Raw genomic sequence first — 22,681 nt, forward strand, 5'->3', positions numbered from 1 at the left:
TTAATAATAACAATTTTTATCTGATCGTAAACAAAATTTTCAGGAATCATAACTACTATAGTTATTCTTCTTTAAAATTACGCTTGTTATTCGATTTTTTTGATTTGCGGGGCGGAAGTGGGTGTGGCAAAAATTTGAAACAAACTTGATCTGCGTGCAAACATAACAAATGCTGTCGAAAACAAATTATAGCTCTATCTCTCGTAGTCTCTGATATCTAGGTGTTCATACGGACAGACGGACAGACACACAGACGGACATGGCTATATCGTCTCGGCTGTTGACGCTGATCAAGAATATATAAACTTTATAGGGTCAGAGATGCCTCCTTCTACCTTTTACATACATTTCCTGTCGGCACAAAGTTATAATACCCTTCTACCCTATGGGTAGAGGGTATAATGATTTAACTTAAAGGTGACAAATGAAGCGATCTCGACAAACTCTATTCCGAAACGAGATAGAATTCCGAATTTTATTATCTAGAACGAATTTTACTGTTTATACTCTCTACTCATAGGGTATATATAACTTTGTGCCTCTAGCAATTGAATGCAATAGGGTCTCCGACCCTATGAAATATATATATTCTTGATCAACTTGAATAGCCGAGGCGAAATAGCCAAGTCCGTCTATCTGTCTGTTCGTCTGTCCTTAAGAATCCCTCTCAGAGACTATATTTAAAATAGAGATAGAGCTATATTTTTTTTCGACACCACGTAATATCTTTGCCTGCAGATCAAGTATTTTTGGATTTTTATCAAAGCAACTATTACAATAACTATATTTTGGTCTCGATCAAATAACAATTGCAGAAGTTATTTAAGAAATGGTTTTATGAGACAAAAAGCGACTGTTGCTGTCGGGTCTTAATTACTTTGGTTAACAATCGTACCCTATAATATAAGAACTTGATAGTATATTTACATTCTAAATACAGTATTCGGTATATTTAATTATGTTTCGGTATATTAAGAGCACTCTCGAATGTAGCTTTTTTGCTTGTTTTTTGTTTCGAATGTAATAAGAATCATATGAACTTTGCTATTAAAACTGTAGGAAAGTGGAAGTGAAGCATTCCATTTCTAGATAGACCAAAACTGTGACCAAACTCCAACTGAATTATGGATATTTTGTTTGTTATGATGTGCATAAAAAAGGTAATATTTACTTTCAATAATTTGATATATGAAGAAATTCAACAGGAAAGTGTAACGAACTTTCTTAACATAAGAAATTTTATTATACTATATATCACCTTTGTTAAATATATTAAACATACTCGTATTGCCCCCGTTTGTATCACACATTTAAGAATTTGAAATATTTGGAAATTAACATATGTATGTATAACATATTAATTATTTGCACAACTGCTGGTAATTAATGCTTTATTAGAAATCATAAATATTTCCCTAGTTCATCTTTTGCAAATTTATTTTTGCAAAACAAATACAGATGGAATCAGATACAATTTGTTTAACAATGATATCATGCAAGAAAATCCGTATTTAAGTAAACGAATATCAGTAGACAAGCCCATTTGATATTGTGATTTCGAATTGCAGAAATGAATACTGTTCTGTTGATTTCTCTTGCTCTGGTCTTGGTTCCTTTAGCCACATCCACGACCAGTCTGATTCGCTGCCGTGTTCAAGCTTTGGCTAATTGCGATCGAACCAAAAAAGTATGTCTTCGTTTCTCTCGTACAAATCTCTGTGAACTCTTTCGAAACGAGTGCCAACAAAAATTGGCCAACTGCAATAACAACGGAGGCCTAACACAAGCATGTAAGTACGCTATGAAAAGTCCATCTTAAGACACTTTGAATTTTAAATACAATTTCTTGACTATTCAACAACAAATTAATTTCTATGTTTGTATAACAATAATAATAAATTTTAACTATCCCATCACAAACTTTTGATAACCTGTCTTACAATTTTGTACAACTACAACTAGAGAATTTCTGTGTTTAATTTTTTCGATCCGCAAATTTATATTTGAAATAATTTTTCTAGAAACCCTTTTGAGTGGAAATTAATTAAATTTTTTTAAGTGTCTTATAACTTTGAACCTTTTCATCACTAAATACTAAAGATCTTGTTTTTAAAATTTCAGTTTACGAAAAAGCTAATTTGAAATATTGCAAAGGACTGTCGATGAATCAAAGGTTACCCTGTGCTTCAATTCAAACCTAATAGAAATGTTTAAGTTTATATATTGTTATATTAAAATATATTGTAGCCTAATAATAACAAATAAATAATTTAATCTAACCATAATGTGTGTATACAACTTTAAACCTCATAGCTCTTATCTCAATTAGCAGAGAATCAAACCAGAAATTAAATCTATCAAATTTATATTTTTTAAATAGGTCTCCCTTAAATCCACGTTCGCTCTATTTATCATCGAGACCTTAATGTTTTTGCCTTTTTGTTTCTGAATGCTAAACGTATCCCGAGGCTCTTTTTATTATTCAAGGCAAAATACTATATATGGAACACAGTACTAAAAACGTACTTTCATAAATTTACCCTCTCATTTGAGCGGTTGGGTGCTTCTGGATAAGCGAGAGAGAAAGAGAAAGAGAGAGTGAGTGTGTGGTTCGCATAACCACATTTTTGCTGTATTTTGCCTTGAAAATATGCAATTTATGGTAAATTCCCTTTCATGTTTTGCGACTGCAATTAAAACTCAGAGCACACAAAAACTGCAGCATATATCATCGCCAACCAGTATGTGAGTGTCTGTGTTTGTTTGTTGTTGTGTTTGTTACAGATGATAAAATGAATAATTGTTCCGTTTTTCCTCGCGAAAGCGCAGACGGAAACGCAATCATCAAAATGGACGCACTGCTGTTTCCGGTTTGACAAACGTGCATCGAATGCTTAGTTGCCACATTTTATAATCGCATCTGCATCAAAGAATGGGGAATGGTTCAACTTAGAGACCAATCATCAGACAAATGTATTTCTAGTAATAGTTATTACATTACAATTCCTCAATGTCTAGTGACAGCGATAGTTAATGACAGTATTAATATTATTCTATAATAACATAAAAATAGTTTTAAGGTTTCCTTAATATATCGTAACATAACAGAGCCTTAAGCGCTGTTCTCCTTATGAAAAAAATCGCCGTTCAAAATTTGTACGGCGTCATTTCTTTCCGCAGTTCCCAGCACAAATAAATATTTTTAAGCGTATCGATACTCCGATTCTCAAGTCAGCAATTCAATATTTTTTATACCCACCACCCATGGGGTAGAAGGGTATTATAACTTTGTGCCGGCAGGAAATGTATGTAACAGGTAGAAGGAGGCATCTCCGACCTGATAAAGTATATATATTCTTGATCAGCGTCAACAGCCGAGACGATATAGCCCTGTCCGTCCGTCCGTATGAAACACTGGATCTCAGAGACTATAAGAGATAGAGCTATTATTTTTTTTCGACAGCATTTCTTATGTTTGCACGCAGATCAAGTTCGTTTCAAATTTTTGCCACGCCCACTTCCGCACCGCAAATCGAATAACAAGCGTAATTTTAAAACTAGAGATTTTGGTATATACAATAATTACTATAGTAGTTATGATTCCTGAAAATTTGGTTGCGATCAGATAAAAATTGTCGAAGTTATTAAAGAAATACTTTTGTATGGGAAAAAAACGCCTACTTACTAGGGCTCTTAGTTGCTTTGGCCGATAATCTGGTGTTTTGTGTCGTCTATGGTATATTTAGAATGGTGTGCTGTATCGATATACCAAACATACCATTTGGTATATTTTTAGTATTTTTAGTATTTTCGGTATATTTTGAAAATAATACCGCAATATTTTGCCTTTATTAAAATGGGTAGCGGGTATCTCACAGTCGAGCACACTCGACTGTAACTTTCTTCCTTGTTTTTTTGCTATTTCCGTGTCAAATTTAGAGTCGGTTGCCAAGATTGTCACTATAAAATTTGTGGGACTTCCGAAATATATTGCTTTTCCTCGAGTTAATATACTGAGAATCTAAGAAATGAAAAGCATCCTTGTGCTTTAGCGAATTTTGCTTAGTTCACAATTTAAAAATGTCGCAAAATCGAATTATTTCCAAATGGAGCAATTTAACCTCGTTGACGTTTTCAAAAGCAATATATTTAAAATAATAAGAAAGCGATGCAATGAATGGAAGCAAGTAAGAAATCTGCAGTCGGGTGTACTCGACTGTGAAATACCCGCTACCCATTTCAAATAAAAACGAAACAGTACGGCATTATTCTAAAAATATACCACTATAATATATATAATATAGAAAGAAATACTAAAATATACCGAAGACTGTATTTGGTATATTGATATACTATTGTGTAACCTTACAAAATATACCATAAATTGTCATCCAAAACAACTAAAACACGACAGCAACAGTCGATTTTTGTCATATAAAATTATTTTTAAACAACTCCTACAATTTGTATTCGATTCCAACCAAATTTTGAGGATCCACGAAAACTTTATTATCGGCCTTTTGCGTGCAACAATACCAAGTGCTGTCAAAATTGTAGCTCTATATATTACAGCTTATGAGATCTAGTCTTTCACACAGCTATATCGTCTCAGTTGTTGACCCAGATTAAGAATATATTTCTTTTCGAATTTTGAACTAAACGATGAGAAGCGTTGTTTGCTAAGCGCTAAGTAAACCTCATGAAACTACAAGTATTAAAACATTGGAATTGAAAGTAATTATTTTGAATATTTTTATTTATTTTATTCATATTTATTTATTTAACAAAATATTCTTTACATTTTATGTACGCTCTAAAGAGGAATAAATAATAAAATATTTTAATTGAAACTTGAATTTATGCCCTGTAATTTAACAAGTGCCAGTGGCTCCAACTGAAATAGACATACAATCAGTCGCAGCTGTTACTTCACCTAGACGTCCAAATTCTGTGGATTGTATTTACAGTCTTAAATATTTGTAGTGTTCATAGGTTAATTATAGGTACTTACGTGTCTTACTCAGACATTTGTCAATCTCGTATTGACATTCGTTTTTATAATATTTACAAGTATCTGTTGCAGCCACTGTGACTTTCACGCATGTGGGCGTGATTTTATCACATGATCTTCTGGCGCTTAATTTGCAGTAAATGACGCCGTTTCTCACAAAAAAGAGTCCTGCATGAAGACCCACTATTAAATTGAGCAATACGATGAGACAGACAAAGAGTTTAGCAACTGACTTCATTGTGATATGATATAATTGCGACTGATGCACATGATCTAAATAGACGAGTCTTTTATAGCTCAGTCTTAACTTTCGAATGTTTGCCAAATATTTGCTAATGAAAGTGAAAGATAATGGAGGCATCGGCAAAGATTTCGTTTGCCAAATGTTGATAGAGTAAAAAGTCAGAGCGATATTTGCACTACGCAAATAGATTAGGGTACGACACAAATGGGAATAAAGACTGAGCTAAGTGTCTTTCGATATAATGTGAGAGACTTTACATATCGATGTAACATATTATATGTATATACACATAGAACTTGGACCAAGAATTAGACAGCAAATTAAAAACAAAAATATGATAGATTTTTATACGTTGTATATTTTTATCAATACAGATTTAAATTATTTAGCAAATTTTACCTTCTCCTTGAAATTTAAATTTGTCGACACAGAATATATGATACATCATTTCACAGTTTTGTTGGATCGAAAAAAAAAATAAATAAATAGTTAGTCAACTGAACAAAATAAATATGTTCACTTTCATCGTTCTTGTTTGTTCAGTTGTTCAATGTTATTCTTTAGTTTGTTCTTGTTCAGTTGTTCAATTTTGATCGTTAGTTCGTTCTTGCTCAGATTTTATTACATTCATTATTCCTATGCAGTTTATTGTCTGTCTATTCAAACTGATGCCGCATTTTAGCGTTAAAATTTATATTAAAGCGTATTTTAAGTTAAAACTATCGAACGAAGAACAATGGAAACCCAGTCGACTAATAATGAAAAATGAACGAACAATTTTTTAAATTGAACGATGATTACACAACACTATTTCAGAGTATATAAAGAAGAAAGAAAGAATGGGGATTGTTACTGCTTTATTTAGCTGTTTCTTTCTGTGGTACTCCGAGGTGCCACTTCAAGTTTCAGTGAGATCCATCAGTTCGTTCATCATGCAAAGTCCACACACTCACACTCACACTCAGACCCTCTCTCACACACACTTGCCCATATATACAGTCATTCCCCAAAGACCTGAGCACATTTCATCATCAGGAGCGTTGCCATGTCATGTCAGGTGCTCATTTCGTTGCATGTCTTGTTGTAAATGTATAACGCCCACCTGACAACCCCTCCATGTGTGTGCTAAGTGCGTCTTGTTGTATACTCTACCCTATACAAATTGTATAATATATGTACATATAAAATCAGAACAAGCCCAGGTCACCAAGAGAAAGGTCTGTTGGCACCCAACACTCACAGTCTTCTTATATCCTTCAAACATTCAACATTTTCAAAGAGTTCGTCATGGATGATCTCGATCCAGCACATATAGTTGAAAATATATAGATATTGTATATCATATAAACTCTTTAGTCTTATTATGTGTCCCATAGTTCCCATAGTTAAATTTATAAACATTGAGTAGAACACCAGAGATACCCGTGTTGAAGGTTTCTGCAAAATTGAATAATCTATTCTATTATCGGTTATAAAATAAAACTATTGGAAAAATCACTTGTTAAACGAATGCACATAAACACTAGCTAGACTTTTGTTATATTCTTGATATAATTTGTTATAATTTATTCTTTTAATTTGACTCAACACCACACCCCATGGAGATCAATCGCAAGAGAGGGAGAGTAAGCGACTCACCTTAGTGACCAATTTCTATAAAAAAAAACAAACATTCCATAATATATTCCACTAAAACTTATGAAATGATGTGTAAGATTCTTATATTTAGTCGTTGAAAGGGAATTTCAGGAGTCGATGTGAACAATTTCTATTTTTCACTTCCATTTACTTTTACTGTTGTTATTTGTGCTGCAGTTGGTCCTGCTGTGGTTGTTCTTGATGTTACAATGCCTCGCATTGCTTGTTTTATTTTATCGCACCTTTAATCCTTGGCAAGAGGAAAGGCGATAAAGTTTCCGGCTCTCTCCTGCCTATCGCAATTCCCCTTGGCAATTTGCCTCTTTCGAGTTTCCAGTGGCAAAGTTGCCGTTGCATGCAATGCAAAAATGATTAAGACTGGCCAGGTCGCTGCCTGCTGGCATCAGGTTGAAGCTCAAGTAGTTGCATTTGCACTGAATAAGAATAAGCATAATAGTAATAACAGGCACACAGAAAATATAAAATTAAAACAAGTAACCGCAGCATGGCTTTAATTAGTCGCACGGTTGCATGTCATATAAATTACAAATGGGTTATCGTTGTTGCTTTTTGCTTTTATTCCTTCTCACAGTTTCACGTTATTCAGGCAAGGTTAAGTATTCAGGCGAAATAATGTAAAAATGTCATAGTCATAAAAAATGAAAGCAAAATATACAAAAACAGCAATCAGTGCGACATAACAGAAACCAGCCCACAACACTGTTCAACAAAATACCCTGTAAAAAACGAGACGAATACAATTTAATTTAATTTTTATACGTGCTACACATAGAACAGAAAACTTTATACTTTATGGTATATTTGGTATATCAGTATAGTACCACAATCAAGTACTAGGTATATTTTTGATCGGCATATTCATTTAGTATATTTCTAGAATGCGGTTTACCATATACAAACTCGACTGTTGCTTTCTTTATTCTTTAATTTTATTTTACTCACAGCATTATTTATAATATACAATGAATCATTTATTAATATCACATATAGGACAGAAAACTTTCTATATCACGGTATATTTTAATTGTGGTACTATACCGATATACCATATATAGCCCTCGGTATATTTTTGATCGGCATATTCATTTGGTATATTTCTAGAATGCGTTTTACCATATACAAACTCGACTGTTGCTTTCTTGATTCTTTATTTTTATTTTACTCACAGCATTATTTATAATATACAATGAATCATTTATTAATATCACACATAGGACAGAAAACTTTCTATATCATGGTATATTTTAATTGTGGTACTATACCGATATACCAAATATAGCCCTCGGTATATTTTTGATCGGCATATTCATTCGGTATATTTCTAGAATGCTTTTTACCATATACAAACTCGACTGTTGCTTTCATAATTCTTTATTTTTATTTTACTCAAAGCATTAATTATAATGTACAATGAATCATTTATTAATATCACACATATTGCAAGGACATTTATTTACATATTTAACTTCCAAGGTATTTGTCAGCCTTACATTCTAGTTTCGTTCGTTCTGTGTAAAGCTTGTTTGTATTGTCAACATGGCTAATTATTTTCCACTTTCATTTTACCATTGTTGATTTTCAGCCTGTTCTGCAGCTGCCCTCAGTTTGCATTTTTAATGCGCTTTCTACCATTTTGCTGACATTTTCTTGGTTCTATTAATAGGCTTAGTTGCATTTCCACTTTTCTACTGAGTGCTCTTCATGAAATATGTAATGTGGACATTTCATGAAACACGAAAAGTTTAAACGAAAACAATTCCACAACGATTTTAGAACATAGACAGCTACTAGAATATAATGACAAAGTATCTTTCATTAATATAATTGGTCAATATTTGTTAAGGGTATCTGCGAGTCAATCAAATGTGGTCACCAATTTCGCTTTGTTTTTGCTATTCTTCGTCTTCTTCTTCGGTGACAGTCAGCCCATCGACGAGTTGAGCAACAAAGAGAACATTGTTTACCTTCTCCTCCTCGACTTGATGCTTGCTGCATCGTTCATTATGCATGAGGTGCGTTTGTCACGCTAATTGAATAATAGCCCTTCGATTTATGTGTACACATACTTATATATACTCTACATCCCTACTCAAATTGTGGCCAACTGTACTCGGGTCATATCTTATTCAGCCAACCAATAAAGTGATATTCAAGGAAAGTTTCCATTGTTTTGATTTGTCTACTTAAGCTTGTTCTTGTTAGCGATTTAGGCTTCTCGATAAACATTTTGTTTGAATAGTTATATAGTTATAGTTATATTATATAGTATTGTAGAATTTACGATTTGAAGAAATTTAACAAAAAACTTGTTTCAAATTTTTTTATAGGAATACGCAAACTCTAGAATTGAATTTGTTCTTAATTACTTTGGGGTTCTTAGTTGTCTAGCAATATACTATATTTTGTATTCTATGGTATATTTTGAATGTGGTACTATATTAATATAAATATATTTATTTATACAAAATGTAGCCGGTATATTTTAGAATGTTTGTGGTATATTAATTTAATATATTTTTAGAATACGATTTTATTAGATTTATTAGTCTCACAGTCTCACAGTCAAACTTGACTCACTTTTAACAATCTTGAGTAATATTAAATTTTCTCTTTTTAACTGTTTACGTAAGAACGTTAACCACAAATGCGACTGATGACTATTAAACATTTCAATTTAAATTGATGTCACATATTTTATTATAGATGAATATTTGTATTCTTTAATAGATAAAGAGAGTAGACTACATATCCTTTTTTATGCTCGTTTTTTTAAATTATTCTATTCTAGTTAACATAACTCAATGTTCTCTTGGGAAAGATTCTCAATTTGTCGCTCCACTCAGTTTGAGAATGTTAAAGATTTATATTCATAGATATTATGCGCATAGCTCTCAATTGAGTTCCGGCATTTATTGATTGCCAAACATTAATATGACCAGCCATCAAAAAAGGGTGTGTCCATGCGGTCTCTATACTTGAACAATGATCTATCTACGTGCCACTTGCCACGTCAGAGCAGGCAAACAGACAGACAGAGAAAAGTCAGAGAACTGTCCACAAGGCACCTTTAATGGGGCAAACCAATCGCTGTTAAACAAATAAATCAAACCCATATATAAAGTTTTTGTCATTTGCAGCAATAAAATTCAAATTATTTTTAGCTTTATTTGGGCGATTATATGGCAAAGAACTGAAGCGAAGTCCCAGAGACGAAGACCAAAGCGAAGGCGACGCACGCAAGCTCAAATAAAAGGGAAAAGATATATGTACATATGTATTTTGTTATACATATATGTGAGTATCGATGTCTATTTGCTAATAACACGAGCCCATTTTCATTTTGGCTTCAGTTTTATTGAGGCCTCCGCTTTTATTTTTGCAAACTCAACACGCGGCGCGTCAATGGCAATCAAAAGTTTGTGGTTTGTCGGAGGAATCGTCCTAATATCTGCCTGTCTGCCAGTCCCAATTTCCTGTCAATACTCATAAACGTAGCTACTCCGTACTTGTATCTAGTCGCTGAAGGCTCTTCTTGTTGCTGTCCTGTTCGTGTCGTGTCCTGGACAGGGTTTCGTGTCAGTTGGGCGTCCGCAAAAACCGATTTTCGGATGGCAAACAAAAGTAAATCGACAACAAGTTGAAAAGTGTGTCACGTGGGGTTGACTGAACAATACCCTGCATTCTCCCTGAATTTATTGACATAATATTACCACGTCGATCGATTCAATCAGTCTGAGAGATAAAACGTGGTTATCCTCAGAGCCAGACACAGCTATTTTGTTATATAGCCGAGGGTATAAAGGTAAATGGAATGGAACGAAATGGAAAATGCGGCGCCTGCCAGTTAGAAAATTGTTGTCGTGCCTCCCTAAACGGTGGTGGGGGGGAGGTAGGCTCACCTCCATGAAACGTGTATCGATAAAACATGAGCACAGCACAACAGAACAGACTGAAGGAGGCATAGAGCAAGCGTCTCATTACGCCCACGAGTAGAGTGTATGAGGCCAGGGAAATTGAAAAGCCCAAAACGAAAACGTCAACATTTTGTTTACACTCGCAAATATGGCTTTGGGTTTTCTTTTTCCTTTTTTTCAGCTTTTTTGTTTGCGAAATCAAATTATTGCATGTGCCACCAATTCCAATTTGAACGGGTGCTAACAAACAGAACACAACTCACAACCAGATATCCTCTACAAAGTGTGTGTGTGCGTGGGTGTGTATATGTGGGTGTATGTGTTTATGGATCGCCAGTCAATGGGCCATTGCCTTTGCTTGCCTTCGCACCAAACTTTTCTTCATAAATGCCTGTCGAAAGTTTCTCCAGCCATGTAGAAAAATGACTCGCAAACGTCGAGAAAAGAGAGAAAATAAAAATGAAAAAGGTTGAAATGAAAGTTTGATGAGCTATTAGTCATTTTGACATGTGCTTTACGAGTACTCCACCTCCACCTCCTCGCAACTTCCTTCCCTACATCAACATCAATGTCTAGACTCTAGACTCTGAGGCAATTGCACAATGCTTGCTTTATTGCGCATACGCACTGTGGGCCACACTGTTGAGTAGAAATGGCTGACGAACATAAAAAGTTCATCAAAGAAAAGTATTGTATACATAAAGAATAACTTTAAAAATATTTATCTTTAAATTTTTTCATATTTTCTAACTCAAAGGGATCATTATAGAACACATAATTAAAGCTTAAATTTAATACTTTAAAAATAAGTTAAATTATAATACTATATTTATCATACAGCTCGCAATTCATTTCGTTAAGAAACAAACTAAAGTTTAGTTTGCTGATACATAAAACAACACTTAAGAAATATGTGAATTCCATTTTCTAATTCTATATTAAACACACATTTAAAGCTAAACTTTACATTCAAAAAATCCAATAATAATAATAATGTAATAATATTAATTTTAGAAATTGCAATAAATTTAATTTAAAAATAAAATCTAAGCACTTTATTAGAATATGTGAATCAATTTTCATAAAGAAAACATTAGGAATATGTATATTTTACTTTCTTTTCTATTATTATTCGAATAATATATGATAATTATCTCTCAACTGGCAATTAATATTATTGAAAACAATTTCGATTTAAACTAGTTTATTAATTGCCAACTTCTTATCGGTTGAGCAAACTTTTAGGCAACTTCAGCGCATTTTCTCCAGCCAACTCAAGTATGTGTTTTCCAATAACAAATTTGTCAGGCAATTCGCATTAAGTTAAAAGTCTTGCCAACAACCGTAGAGAGAAAGAAAAAAAAAAAAGACCAAGCACTTAAGTTCTGGCTCGTAACCCAACTGGACCCAAAAAATTCACCCAAAATCCAACTTCACTGGCAAAAGAGACGATGGCAAACAGAATGTGCAACGTCACTTAGCCTGATTGCAAATTATTGTCATTGGCAAAGTCTACAAAAAAACCCTGAAAGGCAATGTGGAATGTGTTATAAAACCCCATTGAAGAACGTAGTTTAAGATATTTCAGGCACGTCAAATAAATAACATCGAATGGCGAAACGAAATGCAACAGCAACATCTTTTTTTTTTGTTTTTTTTTTTTGGCATACTAACTAGGTCAGCAAAGTGCACTGAAAATTAATTTAGTAGCTCAAGTCAAGAATGAAGCACAAACAAGACCAGCAAAAAAAATGCCAGCTAATTGAGTGATTGATAAGTAAATACCCAGTGATAACTGCCTAAGTCGACATGAATCAAAATAAGTCATAGAGATAGCAGAACACTCAGCAGAGTTCCCTGTGTGAAATCACTCACAATAACAGTGATTGGAACGCTTATAAATTTATACAGTAAAAGTTAACAGATAATTTGTATTATTAACGTGAGAGCATCTTGTGCTATTATATATTATTTCTGAAATATCGATAATATTAATCAAACACTTTGTTAATGGTAAAAGACTAAACAAAATAAAATAAATAAAATAAGACTGTACTCGACTGTGAGATACCCGCTACCTATTTAAAAAAAAACAATATTCTTGAAATATACCAAAAATACGTAAATATACCGAGTGCTATATTTGGTATACCTATATTGTACTACATTCAAAATATATCATCGAGCACAAAATATACCAGATTGTCAGCTAAAGCAACTAAGTCTCGATTGTAGAAAGCGTTTTTGCCTAAAATATACCAAGTCAGTATGTCACAAAGAAACGAACATATACCAAGGTATATATTTGGTATATTGCAAGAGGACCACCAAAGATACTAAGGGCATAAGCACATTTCTCTATAATAAAAGAATTTTTAAATAACTTCTTGTCAGAAATCATAAATTCTGTAGTTTTTACTCTATGTACCAAAAATCGCTATTTTTATTGTAGCTTACAGATCAAGTTACCTTTATATTTTTGCCACGCTCACTTCCGCCCCTGATTCTTGATTTATTTATATAACAAAACAACGGGTCTTAGTTACTGTCATATATTTTGAATGTAATAGCATATCCACATACCAAATATAATCTCTATATCTTTTGGTATAATCATTTGATATATTTTATAAATAATGGTGCACTGTTTTGCTTTTTATTGAAAATAGGTAATGGATGTCTCGCAGTCGAGCACACTCTGCTTAATTTTCCTATTTTGTCAAAATTCTTTATTTTTTAATGCCAACCAAATTTGGTTTAACATACTATGTTATTTGTTCAATTAGAAATATAATCCAGAAATGTTATTTTCTCATGGTGGTGCACTGCATTATAATACCCTTTTATCAAATGGCCTAACAGGTATAAGAACCCCTTTTCATATACGTTTATTTTATTGTCATACATTCGACGAGTACAATTAATATACACATTTGTGAATACAAAAGAAAAATGGAACTTATTTTTGGCATCGCCAGCAGTAAAATTCTATAGACTCTTATTCCGGTGGTGGCAAGTGGCAAGTAAAGTGAGGCAGCTGAAGCGCTCGACTGAATTCGGCTCAACACATGCGACACGTCAACATTCAATTTTGTAATGAAATTTTCATTATAATAAGCATGAGGCAGTTGATGAATACGCCCCATAACCAGATATGACAGAGAATTGGAGTCTGGGAACATGGCTCGTGAGCTTGGGTCTCGGGTTTCTGTGCCACACTTGCCACGCCCCATGCTAAAGTATTCATGACACCAAGGCCCACACTCTCTCTCATTTCGGCCCGGAAATGTATGTTTGCGCGCGCGTGTATGTGTGTGTTTGTGTGTGTGTGTGTGTGTGTGTGAGTTACGAGTGGGGAATGTTGCGAGTGCAGAGTTCAAATGGGACGCAGCTCCAGTTGCTGTTGCCGTTGCTGTTGCCGCTGGCGTTTGGCTTTAGCGTTTGCTCGTTGCACGATTTCTCCCAGCCCAACATGACCTACATTTCGACGTAGCTAAGCAACCCCGACAAGGGAAGTTTCCCCCCAAACAAAAATGTTATATGTACATACACATTTACTATATATATGTATATGTATATAAATGAAATGTAGAAGCAACCAGACGCGCACGCTGCACGCATAGGCAACTAAGGCAGCAGGCTCCCTAATTCTTTACTCCTTGTTCCCGACTCCTCGAGTCTCAAGCCATATAAAAATTGTTTTCGCTTGCTTATTGGCAACAAATTTGCGTGCCGCGCATGCACAAGAAGGTTTTCCAACAACGCTTTTCACGACTTCATTACAAGGCAAATTTGAGCTGGATTTGTACTATACTGCGCCATCTACCCAAGATTTTCTTCTTTATTTTCTTGTTTTCCATAAACTTTGCTCTGTCGCAGTTCGCTAACCTAGACTCAGACTCAGACTCGAGACTCAGACTCCGACAAAAATGATATTCTAATGGACTAGAAACTGTGAGATTTGGGAGCCTGTGTGGGCGCCAGACTTTTAACGTATATGTCTTGCTGTTGACAACTGAATTTTGTACACGAAGGAGAGCTCATCAATCATTAGCCGAAAAATATTCGTTGTTGACCTAAATGAAACTGGCCTCGTGGCTGTGTGGTATGACACCACACGTGCGACCATTTTGCCATTTAGTTGACGTTGACGATGACTTTCGCCAAATATATCCATGCTCAGCCACAAATATTATCATACAATCAACATTTGTCCACAATTGATATGTATTTGTCTTTGGTGGAAGCAACAGACTGAAAATGCCATTAGATCGATTGAAAGATTGTCCTTAAAATTTAATAGTAATCATTATACTCAGGAGAAGTATTCTTTTGCATTAAAGACACTCTATTTCAATTAAAAAGTTAAAGCAAAAACAATACATTTTTATAACAAATGCAACAGGTAGAAGAAGACATCTCATAACAAAATATATATTTTTGGTATATATTGTAGTCTATGGTATATTTTGTATGTAGTACTTTATTTATATACTAAGGGTATATTTATTTGGTATATTTTCAGGAATATAAAATGATAAAACTAAGTCACAAATATTTTAAAATCCATCGAACTTTAATATTGCTATCAATGTATTTGTTCAGAATCATTCGTCACGTGGTCGAAGTTCTCCTCGGATAAAATTATACACGATTCGGTAAACTTTGTTATAAGTTAGCTTCCTTAAAAAGTATTTCTCAACAAATTTCAAAATGGAATCGCAATACTTAATACTGAATTTAAGAAGTTCGGCAGTGAAAAAGTCAAGGACTTTCATACTTGGTTTAAGAAAATCCAGAATCATTTACTCGATATTTTGATACTTTAACAAACTTATTTTTTTCTAAAGAAGTCGAATGGTTTGGTCACATCTAACAATCTTAAAGAGTAACTATGTGTATTTCATAATCTATTCTTATAACTAGATTGTCTTACCCTTGCGTAAAGACAATAAAACGGCCTAAATGCGAAATGCGTTTATTGATAAAACTAAAAGACAATTTCAATTTATTGCATACTTTTGGGCGCGTGTTTAAGATCCACAAAATCGAAGCCTCCGGAGTCCGGACTGCAAACAAGAAATTACAAGGCAAAGAAAAATATATAAAAAATAAGTTTTACGACAGTGTTTTATTTTTATATTCCTCTTCAGTTTCGTTATTCCTGCTGCACACCCGCCGCTTTCTACCCCTGGCAAAAAAACATGTGTAACAACAGACGAAAATAAATTAACGAGCTGCCCAAAAAATAAACTAAGAGAGAGAGTCGGAGTTTTGTTCTGGCATCAAAAATTGTTGAGTAAACGTCAATCAAAGGAAATTTCGTCGTTTGTTTTGTGCGACACGAGGAGCAAGGAAAAAATTCAATTTAATTGCTCAAGTAACATAGAAGCGAAAAGTTTGGCGATTGCTGCGCTCATAAATGAAATGTAGAGCAACTTTTTGCCAGTTCAGTTTATTAAATTATCCACGAAAATCACGGTAGAAAATCATGGAGCGTAGAGAGAGAAAACTTTTTTAATACCATCCCGAATGCTGAACACACAAATCGCATCACACACGCACACTCATAGCGAACAGTTTATTAGATAACCTAACTCTTTCGCCAGTTATAGCCGGGGGGTCATAATAAAACCCTAGACAGGCCCGAGAGGTCTCGTTTTGGCTTCACAGTTCAAAAAATTCAAATTACAGGCAAGCCAAAAGGTTGCAAATGGCAAAGGACAAAAGTTCGAGAGCAACTTGAGCACAATCTTGAAAGAAACTCAATTGAAAAAATGAAAACTGAAAACTGAAAACTAGCAGCACAGCCAACGGGAAACGCTTTGAAAGAAAAACTTTCGCCAGGACTAAAATCGCCCCTTGGAAAAGACAAAACCCCAACTAAGCAAATGGAAATAAAAATGATGCAAAATTTAGTGACCATTTGTATGGAACAAATTTGTAGTTAAGTTTTACTATCGCCTACGGCATTGCATTATCGTATATGTAATGTGCTACTATTTAGTTATTAGGATACAGAACAAAGAAACATTATAGAACAAAGAAATTGCGGTACTGTCTCACAAATACTTGTAGTTAATTATACAAAAGAATTTATTTTCTTTTCATCAGTTAAAACGAAATAATATTTGAACTGCTTTCTATGAACTACATTCGGTGAAGCAACAAGTAAATTTATTAACGAATCTGAGAGAAAACTAATTTGGGGTATAATCTATTAACTCTAAAATATATGCTATGATTTTTAATGATTATAGAAATAATCATATATTATATATTATACATGATGCTCGCCTAAGATAAACGTAAATATATATTTGTTAAAATATACTATTTATTATTATTATTATCTTTAGTAATATAAAATAAAATAATGAAAATTGCTATCATGTTGAAAATTGGGTAATACCTTATATGTATTATATTTTATTAATACAAATTTTTGTATGTTTGTTTGATTAAAAAATATTATAAAATACGCTATGGTAATATATTTGGTATATCAGGGGATTTTTTGTAGTGTATCAATACTACATAGCTGATAGACTCTTCTATTCACTCACTTGATCCACATACCGAAACAGCAAATCTCAAGACATCTCGTTTTGCTGCTGTTGGCGCTTTGTAGCCAAAAAAAAAAAAGACAAAAAAGTCAACTTCCAAGGCGAATGCAAACCACAAATTTATAGCTGCAATGCGGCCGGGTGAAGCGTAACAGCAAAATTTTCAGTAAAACGTCGCAGTCATAGAAAGTCATGAAAATAAAGTCAGCACAATAAAAATACATATATATGTCCATACAACATTAAACAGCAATGCTTCCAATGTTGACAGCGACGTCGACTGCAGCAATGGCAGCATCGCCAGCAGCGCCAGCAGCGACATAATGAGCAGACCAAACGGTAAAAATCAGCCACAGCTGAGCCTTGCAAATGTGGGCCATGCAGTAAATGAGAAAATGAGTGTGCTTACTCACGCTCACGCGCACTCACTCTATTTCTCTCGCTCTCAGTCTCGTTTTGTTTTGCGCTTTGCTCTGCACATTCTTTACAGAACCGTTAACGTTTTTCTGCGGTGTCGCTTTGCATGGCCATTTGTTTCATATCGCCGAGGCCAGCTGCCAGCCAAAAACTGCTGCATACTTCTGGGCGCACGCTCCCACTCTCTCCCAATCTCTGTCTCTCTCTCATTCACATTCTCTCTCCTTGAGAACTGCTACTGCTATTGCTATTGCTGTTTATGCGTCATTTTTTCATGCCTCGACCATTGCTAACGCCTTTCTTACCATCTTTATCACGCATTTACATTGTAAGCTTCGCCTTCGTTTCCACTTAACATCCGCCCTCCAACCCCCCTGCTTCTATATACAATAACAACAACAACAATAGGATTATTTATGTAGCATTGCAGCATTTTATGCAGACAAGTAAAAGAAAACGTTGGCGCTGTGAGTTTATTTTGTTATTTGACGGTTTGCTTCTTCCTCCATTTCGCACCAATGCTTCTTCATACTTGTTGCGCTGACGCTGACGCAGCTGTCGCTGCGGTTGCTTCTATCTCACTCTCTCTCTCTCTCTCTCTACATGAACACATTCACTGGACTAGAGCATGTGTAAGAGTGTTTGAGCTTTTTCGAAGTCCTTCGAATTCACCTGCAAATTGTGCGTCAATGCAGTTGTTTTAAAATCATACATACATATTTACTTATGTATGATTATCATCGTATTGTCCAATTAAAAAATAGTTTTAAATAGAAAAGAATTAAAGAATTAAATATAATTTTTATTGTAAAATATATTTTTATTTATTTTGTATATTTTATTTTAAATTTATTTTTATTATTATGTGTTTTTTTATTAAATAATTAGTTATATTTCATTTGCTGTATTTATTTATTTAATATAAAATGATGTTAAAAACAAAGTTTATAACTTAACAGAGGTTCTATTTTAAATTTAATTAAAATTCATTTATACCGCATGAAAACCTCGAATTAACAAATGTTGCAGCACATAAATTAAAGGCAAATGCAATAATATGATTATAGTTTTGTTAACGCTTTGTACATCGTTATAGTTACATGGTTGTATTCCACTTATGATTCCACTTTTTGTTGTTGTCGGGACACGCCCGTTTCGGCTCTTCCTGGCAAACACATTCAGTCAACGGAAATGCCTCTAGCATTCTTGCTACTTGCTTGTAGTTGTAGTTGTCGTTGTCGTTGTAGTTGCCGTTGTTTCTGCCTGTCGCAGCTTTCATTCATGCCACGCCAGTTGACGTAATGCGACACAACCACTCCACACCCAACACACTTTGCACACCCACATTTTCAGAATGCCCCAAACACAACTGAAGTTAACTAGAAAAAAACGAACCCCGCCTACGATGCCCATCATTCCACAACATTGCATTGTGCAACTAACGTCCACATCGACCACACAGCCCACTTTCAGTCCCTCACTACGCGATATACGCACACTATTTTTAGCACAAACTGCGCTGTCATGACACCCTGCACTTACGAATCACAAAGGACATACTGTGTGTGTGTAAGCATTTGTCACAATTGCTCTAAAGCATATAGAATGATTAGAAGAATCGCTGAGTTATTAAGTGTAGAAGATGTACATAAATCATAAATGAATACAATGAAAGCGAATACTGGATGACATACATAAATTTGAATGACACTCATAAATAAGATAAGTAATTAAGAAAAAAGCGAGTGGCAAAAACGAATGATAAAAATCTGCCATATAGTTTGACATAATAAATGAAATAATGAAAAGAAAACGTGAATAAGATCATATATACATATGTTTGTACAAAAAAGCATACATTAATTAATTAATCATTTTAAAAATTGCTAGAAAATTCCCTATTTATTAAAATTGTCTAATGAATGTGTTCATACTTAAATGGGATACATAAACACAAAATAACACACATAAATAATGTAAGTAATTAAGAAAAAAGACTATCAGGAATGCGAATGCTCAAAATCTTCCATATAGAGAATATTACAGAAAATATATAGTGCGATAATGAAATAAACGCTAATAAGATCATATATATTTTATATTAGTACAAACAAGTATATATTTAGGTAAATATTTAAGAATATTAGTAGAAAATTTCACATTTACCTAAATGCTATCTAGAAAATACTAGATAGAGTTTGGAATTAGTTCTAAAAGTTGTAGAAATTTTACTTTTTTATGCCACACTGAAATTGTAATTGAGAAGGAATGTCAAAGAGCAAACCTTATGTGCTATTCTCCTTGATCCTAACATAATTTCTTCAAAGCTTAACTATTTCTCTTTTAATAGATTTTTATTTAAGTTATAGAACAATCATAATCTCTCCTCTTACCTTTATTTTGAAACCTCATATTTAGGAAATCAAACTTATGACTTGTTGTTTCTTAGCAACAACAAACAAAGCAACACAGTTGTTATTTTCAAATACTGACTACACTCAAACTGTACTCACTACTGAAAAATATTTTCAGAAAGAACTACACTGGAACATTTCTGTAAAAGAAAACACATAGTAAGGCCCAGATATGCAGAATGCAGCAGCAAACGAAGACGCCATTTTTGCAGAAGGTTTGCACATAATTAAAAATTCCGACATAAATTTATATTGTAATTATATTTAAACCGTAGATTTCTCACGCATTCGAGAGACACAAATTGACAATGTTATTAGGCTCATAAAGTCATCAATAGAGCGCATCAAGATGTCGCTGATATTGCCAAAGTTGGGCGATGATATGGATCACATGAGAAACGTGTTGGAGTCGACAATTTACTCACCAGCAATAGGATTAATGGAGAAACTGCAGAGCTTGGATACGGTCAAGGTGCAGATATTAAATCATGAAGTTATCAGGATCATCGATTACTTCCACACCAACTTTCAAATCTACGAATTATTCCCTCGCCTAGTCAACTTGCTATCAAATGAGGATAAGAAACTTATTGTGGCTTGTGAGACAATTCTGGCCGTAGCCCAGCGACATCTATGGCGTACAGCGAAGAGCGAGATCAGCATGGAACGTCAGTTGCATGTTATGTATCATGAACGCGAAGAGATTCGTTCCCGAACAGCGTATTATCAGAAGAGACTGAAATCAAGAAACGCCATACTACGTTGGAAGCAGGCAGTGAAATTCCTGATACTCGAAAAATTGGAAACTGACTTGGCCAACAGAAAATGGAAGAATAGTGTCCGCATTCAGAACGAAATGTAAGCAAGAAAAATCACAAGTTGTATGTCTTATGATCTTGTTATTCATGTCTTGCAGCGAGCAGAGAAGTCGCATTCTTCGCGATGTTCACAAAAATACAGTCCAGAAGCAAAAAGATCTTGAAGAGGAGCTGGAGAAGGCCAAGCTGGAATATGAACATCTTATCACCAGCATTACTCTTAACGAAAAAGATGCCAGAGCCGAAAAGTGAGTCAAGTGTCCAGCTATTCTTTTTATATCTCTTATTATTTTAATCCCTAGAAACAAGTTGCTGATCCAATTGGAGGGTATTCTGCAAAAGTTTGATACCAATATTGGCGAGAAGATTCGTGAGAATCTCGATCTTGAGGATCAGTACAAGGTGGCCAAGAAAGAATTGGACATTTTTATGATATCCTATCGCAAAGAGGAGGCTGTCTACAACAAAATTGTGGTCCAATATGAACAAGAAGAGCAACGCAAGCAACAGCAACGAATTCTTTTGTTCATGATGAATCGCGCGGCTCGGCAGATACAAAAATATTGGCTAAAATGGCGTCGTGATCAACGCCTCAAGGCGCGTCGTCAGAATAGAAAGAAGAAGAAGTAAACTGAACTTATTCGATTTAATATGCAATGACTTAAGTCTCTTGATTCCCAAGCAAAATGTAATAAAGATTAGATATACATCTGTATTTATTGTAAGAATCAAATTTCGTATAGTGGGCTTTATTCAAAATTTGTTTTATGCTTACTATACCTTTTATTCACTATGCCACCTCTAGTTCTAAATGCTCTTACTTGTCCCATTCTTATATCACAATTTTATCCGACTTTATTTTGACGTTCTGCCGAAATTCGTGGGAACTGGAACTTAATTGTTTTAAGCTACTGCTTATGGTATGAACTTGTACTTTTGTATGTACTCCAAATATTACGGCACAAGCACAGCAGTTAGCCCACCTTTTTGTGGGTCTATTAAAATACCATTCTCTGGCTTAATTGCCGCGGTTTATTTCGCTGACAATTAGCAAACTCACACTGAACGCCTTCCAGCTGTTTTATGGCCAAATGAATCTTGGTAATTGGCCCTCTTTACTTAAACGAAATGGCGGATAAAGTAAGCATACAATTTGTAAGATGCATTGACAGTGGTGAAGTTAATACACTGTTTAGACTGGGCTGCATAATTGATATTTCCGTTAAGTAGAATCTGGGCTGCATAATTGATATTTCCGTTAAGTAGAACCTTCCGCCATATCATTCAATAAGCAATGTGTAAGAGAGGGACGCCTAATGAAGCCGCATCATTGATCATGCGACAATAATTCTAAAAATGTTATTTTGGCTAACATGACAAAATTATCGAAAAAAGTATTGAAGTATTTAAGTATTTAAAATTATTTTAAAATGCTTGCAATTTTAGAAGGATACGATCGGCAATACGATCAATTTGAACACTTTAACAGAAATATGGTTCCTACCTGAGTTTGTTTACGTTTACACCCCTCAACGGCTGTTCATCTGATACAACTTCGGTGTAAACACTTGCATCATAGAATCGCATCATAGAAGCAGCTGCACTTGGTCTTAATAAGATATATATGTAAATTAAAAT

General features: G+C 34.2%; 2 protein-coding genes across 2 annotated transcripts; both read left to right on the top strand.

Moving 5' to 3' along the window:
• The first annotated feature begins 1,555 nt into the window (after window positions 1-1,555).
• Window positions 1,556-2,232, top strand: LOC132793625 (uncharacterized). Its single transcript, XM_060803632.1, has 2 exons — window positions 1,556-1,790; window positions 2,122-2,232. The coding sequence occupies exons 1-2, from the start codon at window positions 1,571-1,573 to the stop codon at window positions 2,199-2,201; spliced, it is 300 nt and encodes a 99-aa protein (XP_060659615.1). The 5' UTR covers window positions 1,556-1,570; the 3' UTR covers window positions 2,202-2,232.
• An 18,047-nt stretch (window positions 2,233-20,279) lies between these two features.
• Window positions 20,280-21,761, top strand: LOC132793527 (uncharacterized). Its single transcript, XM_060803492.1, has 4 exons — window positions 20,280-20,440; window positions 20,501-21,083; window positions 21,142-21,291; window positions 21,346-21,761. The coding sequence occupies exons 1-4, from the start codon at window positions 20,398-20,400 to the stop codon at window positions 21,671-21,673; spliced, it is 1,104 nt and encodes a 367-aa protein (XP_060659475.1). The 5' UTR covers window positions 20,280-20,397; the 3' UTR covers window positions 21,674-21,761.
• Window positions 21,762-22,681: the final 920 nt, after the last annotated feature.

Source organism: Drosophila nasuta, chromosome 3, assembly GCF_023558535.2.
Source record: "Drosophila nasuta strain 15112-1781.00 chromosome 3, ASM2355853v1, whole genome shotgun sequence".
Lineage (NCBI taxonomy): Eukaryota > Metazoa > Arthropoda > Insecta > Diptera > Drosophilidae > Drosophila > Drosophila nasuta.

Coding starts and splice junctions, on each gene's coding strand:
- LOC132793625 (XM_060803632.1), top strand. CDS start 1,571: ATGAATACTGTTCTGTTGATTTCTCTTGCTCTGGTCTTGGTTCCTTTA. Junction 1,791..2,121: donor CGGAGGCCTAACACAAGCAT/GTAAGTACGCTA, acceptor TTAAAATTTCAG/TTTACGAAAAAGCTAATTTG.
- LOC132793527 (XM_060803492.1), top strand. CDS start 20,398: ATGCAGAATGCAGCAGCAAACGAAGACGCCATTTTTGCAGAAG. Junction 20,441..20,500: donor AGACGCCATTTTTGCAGAAG/GTTTGCACATAA, acceptor TTTAAACCGTAG/ATTTCTCACGCATTCGAGAG. Junction 21,084..21,141: donor GTCCGCATTCAGAACGAAAT/GTAAGCAAGAAA, acceptor CATGTCTTGCAG/CGAGCAGAGAAGTCGCATTC.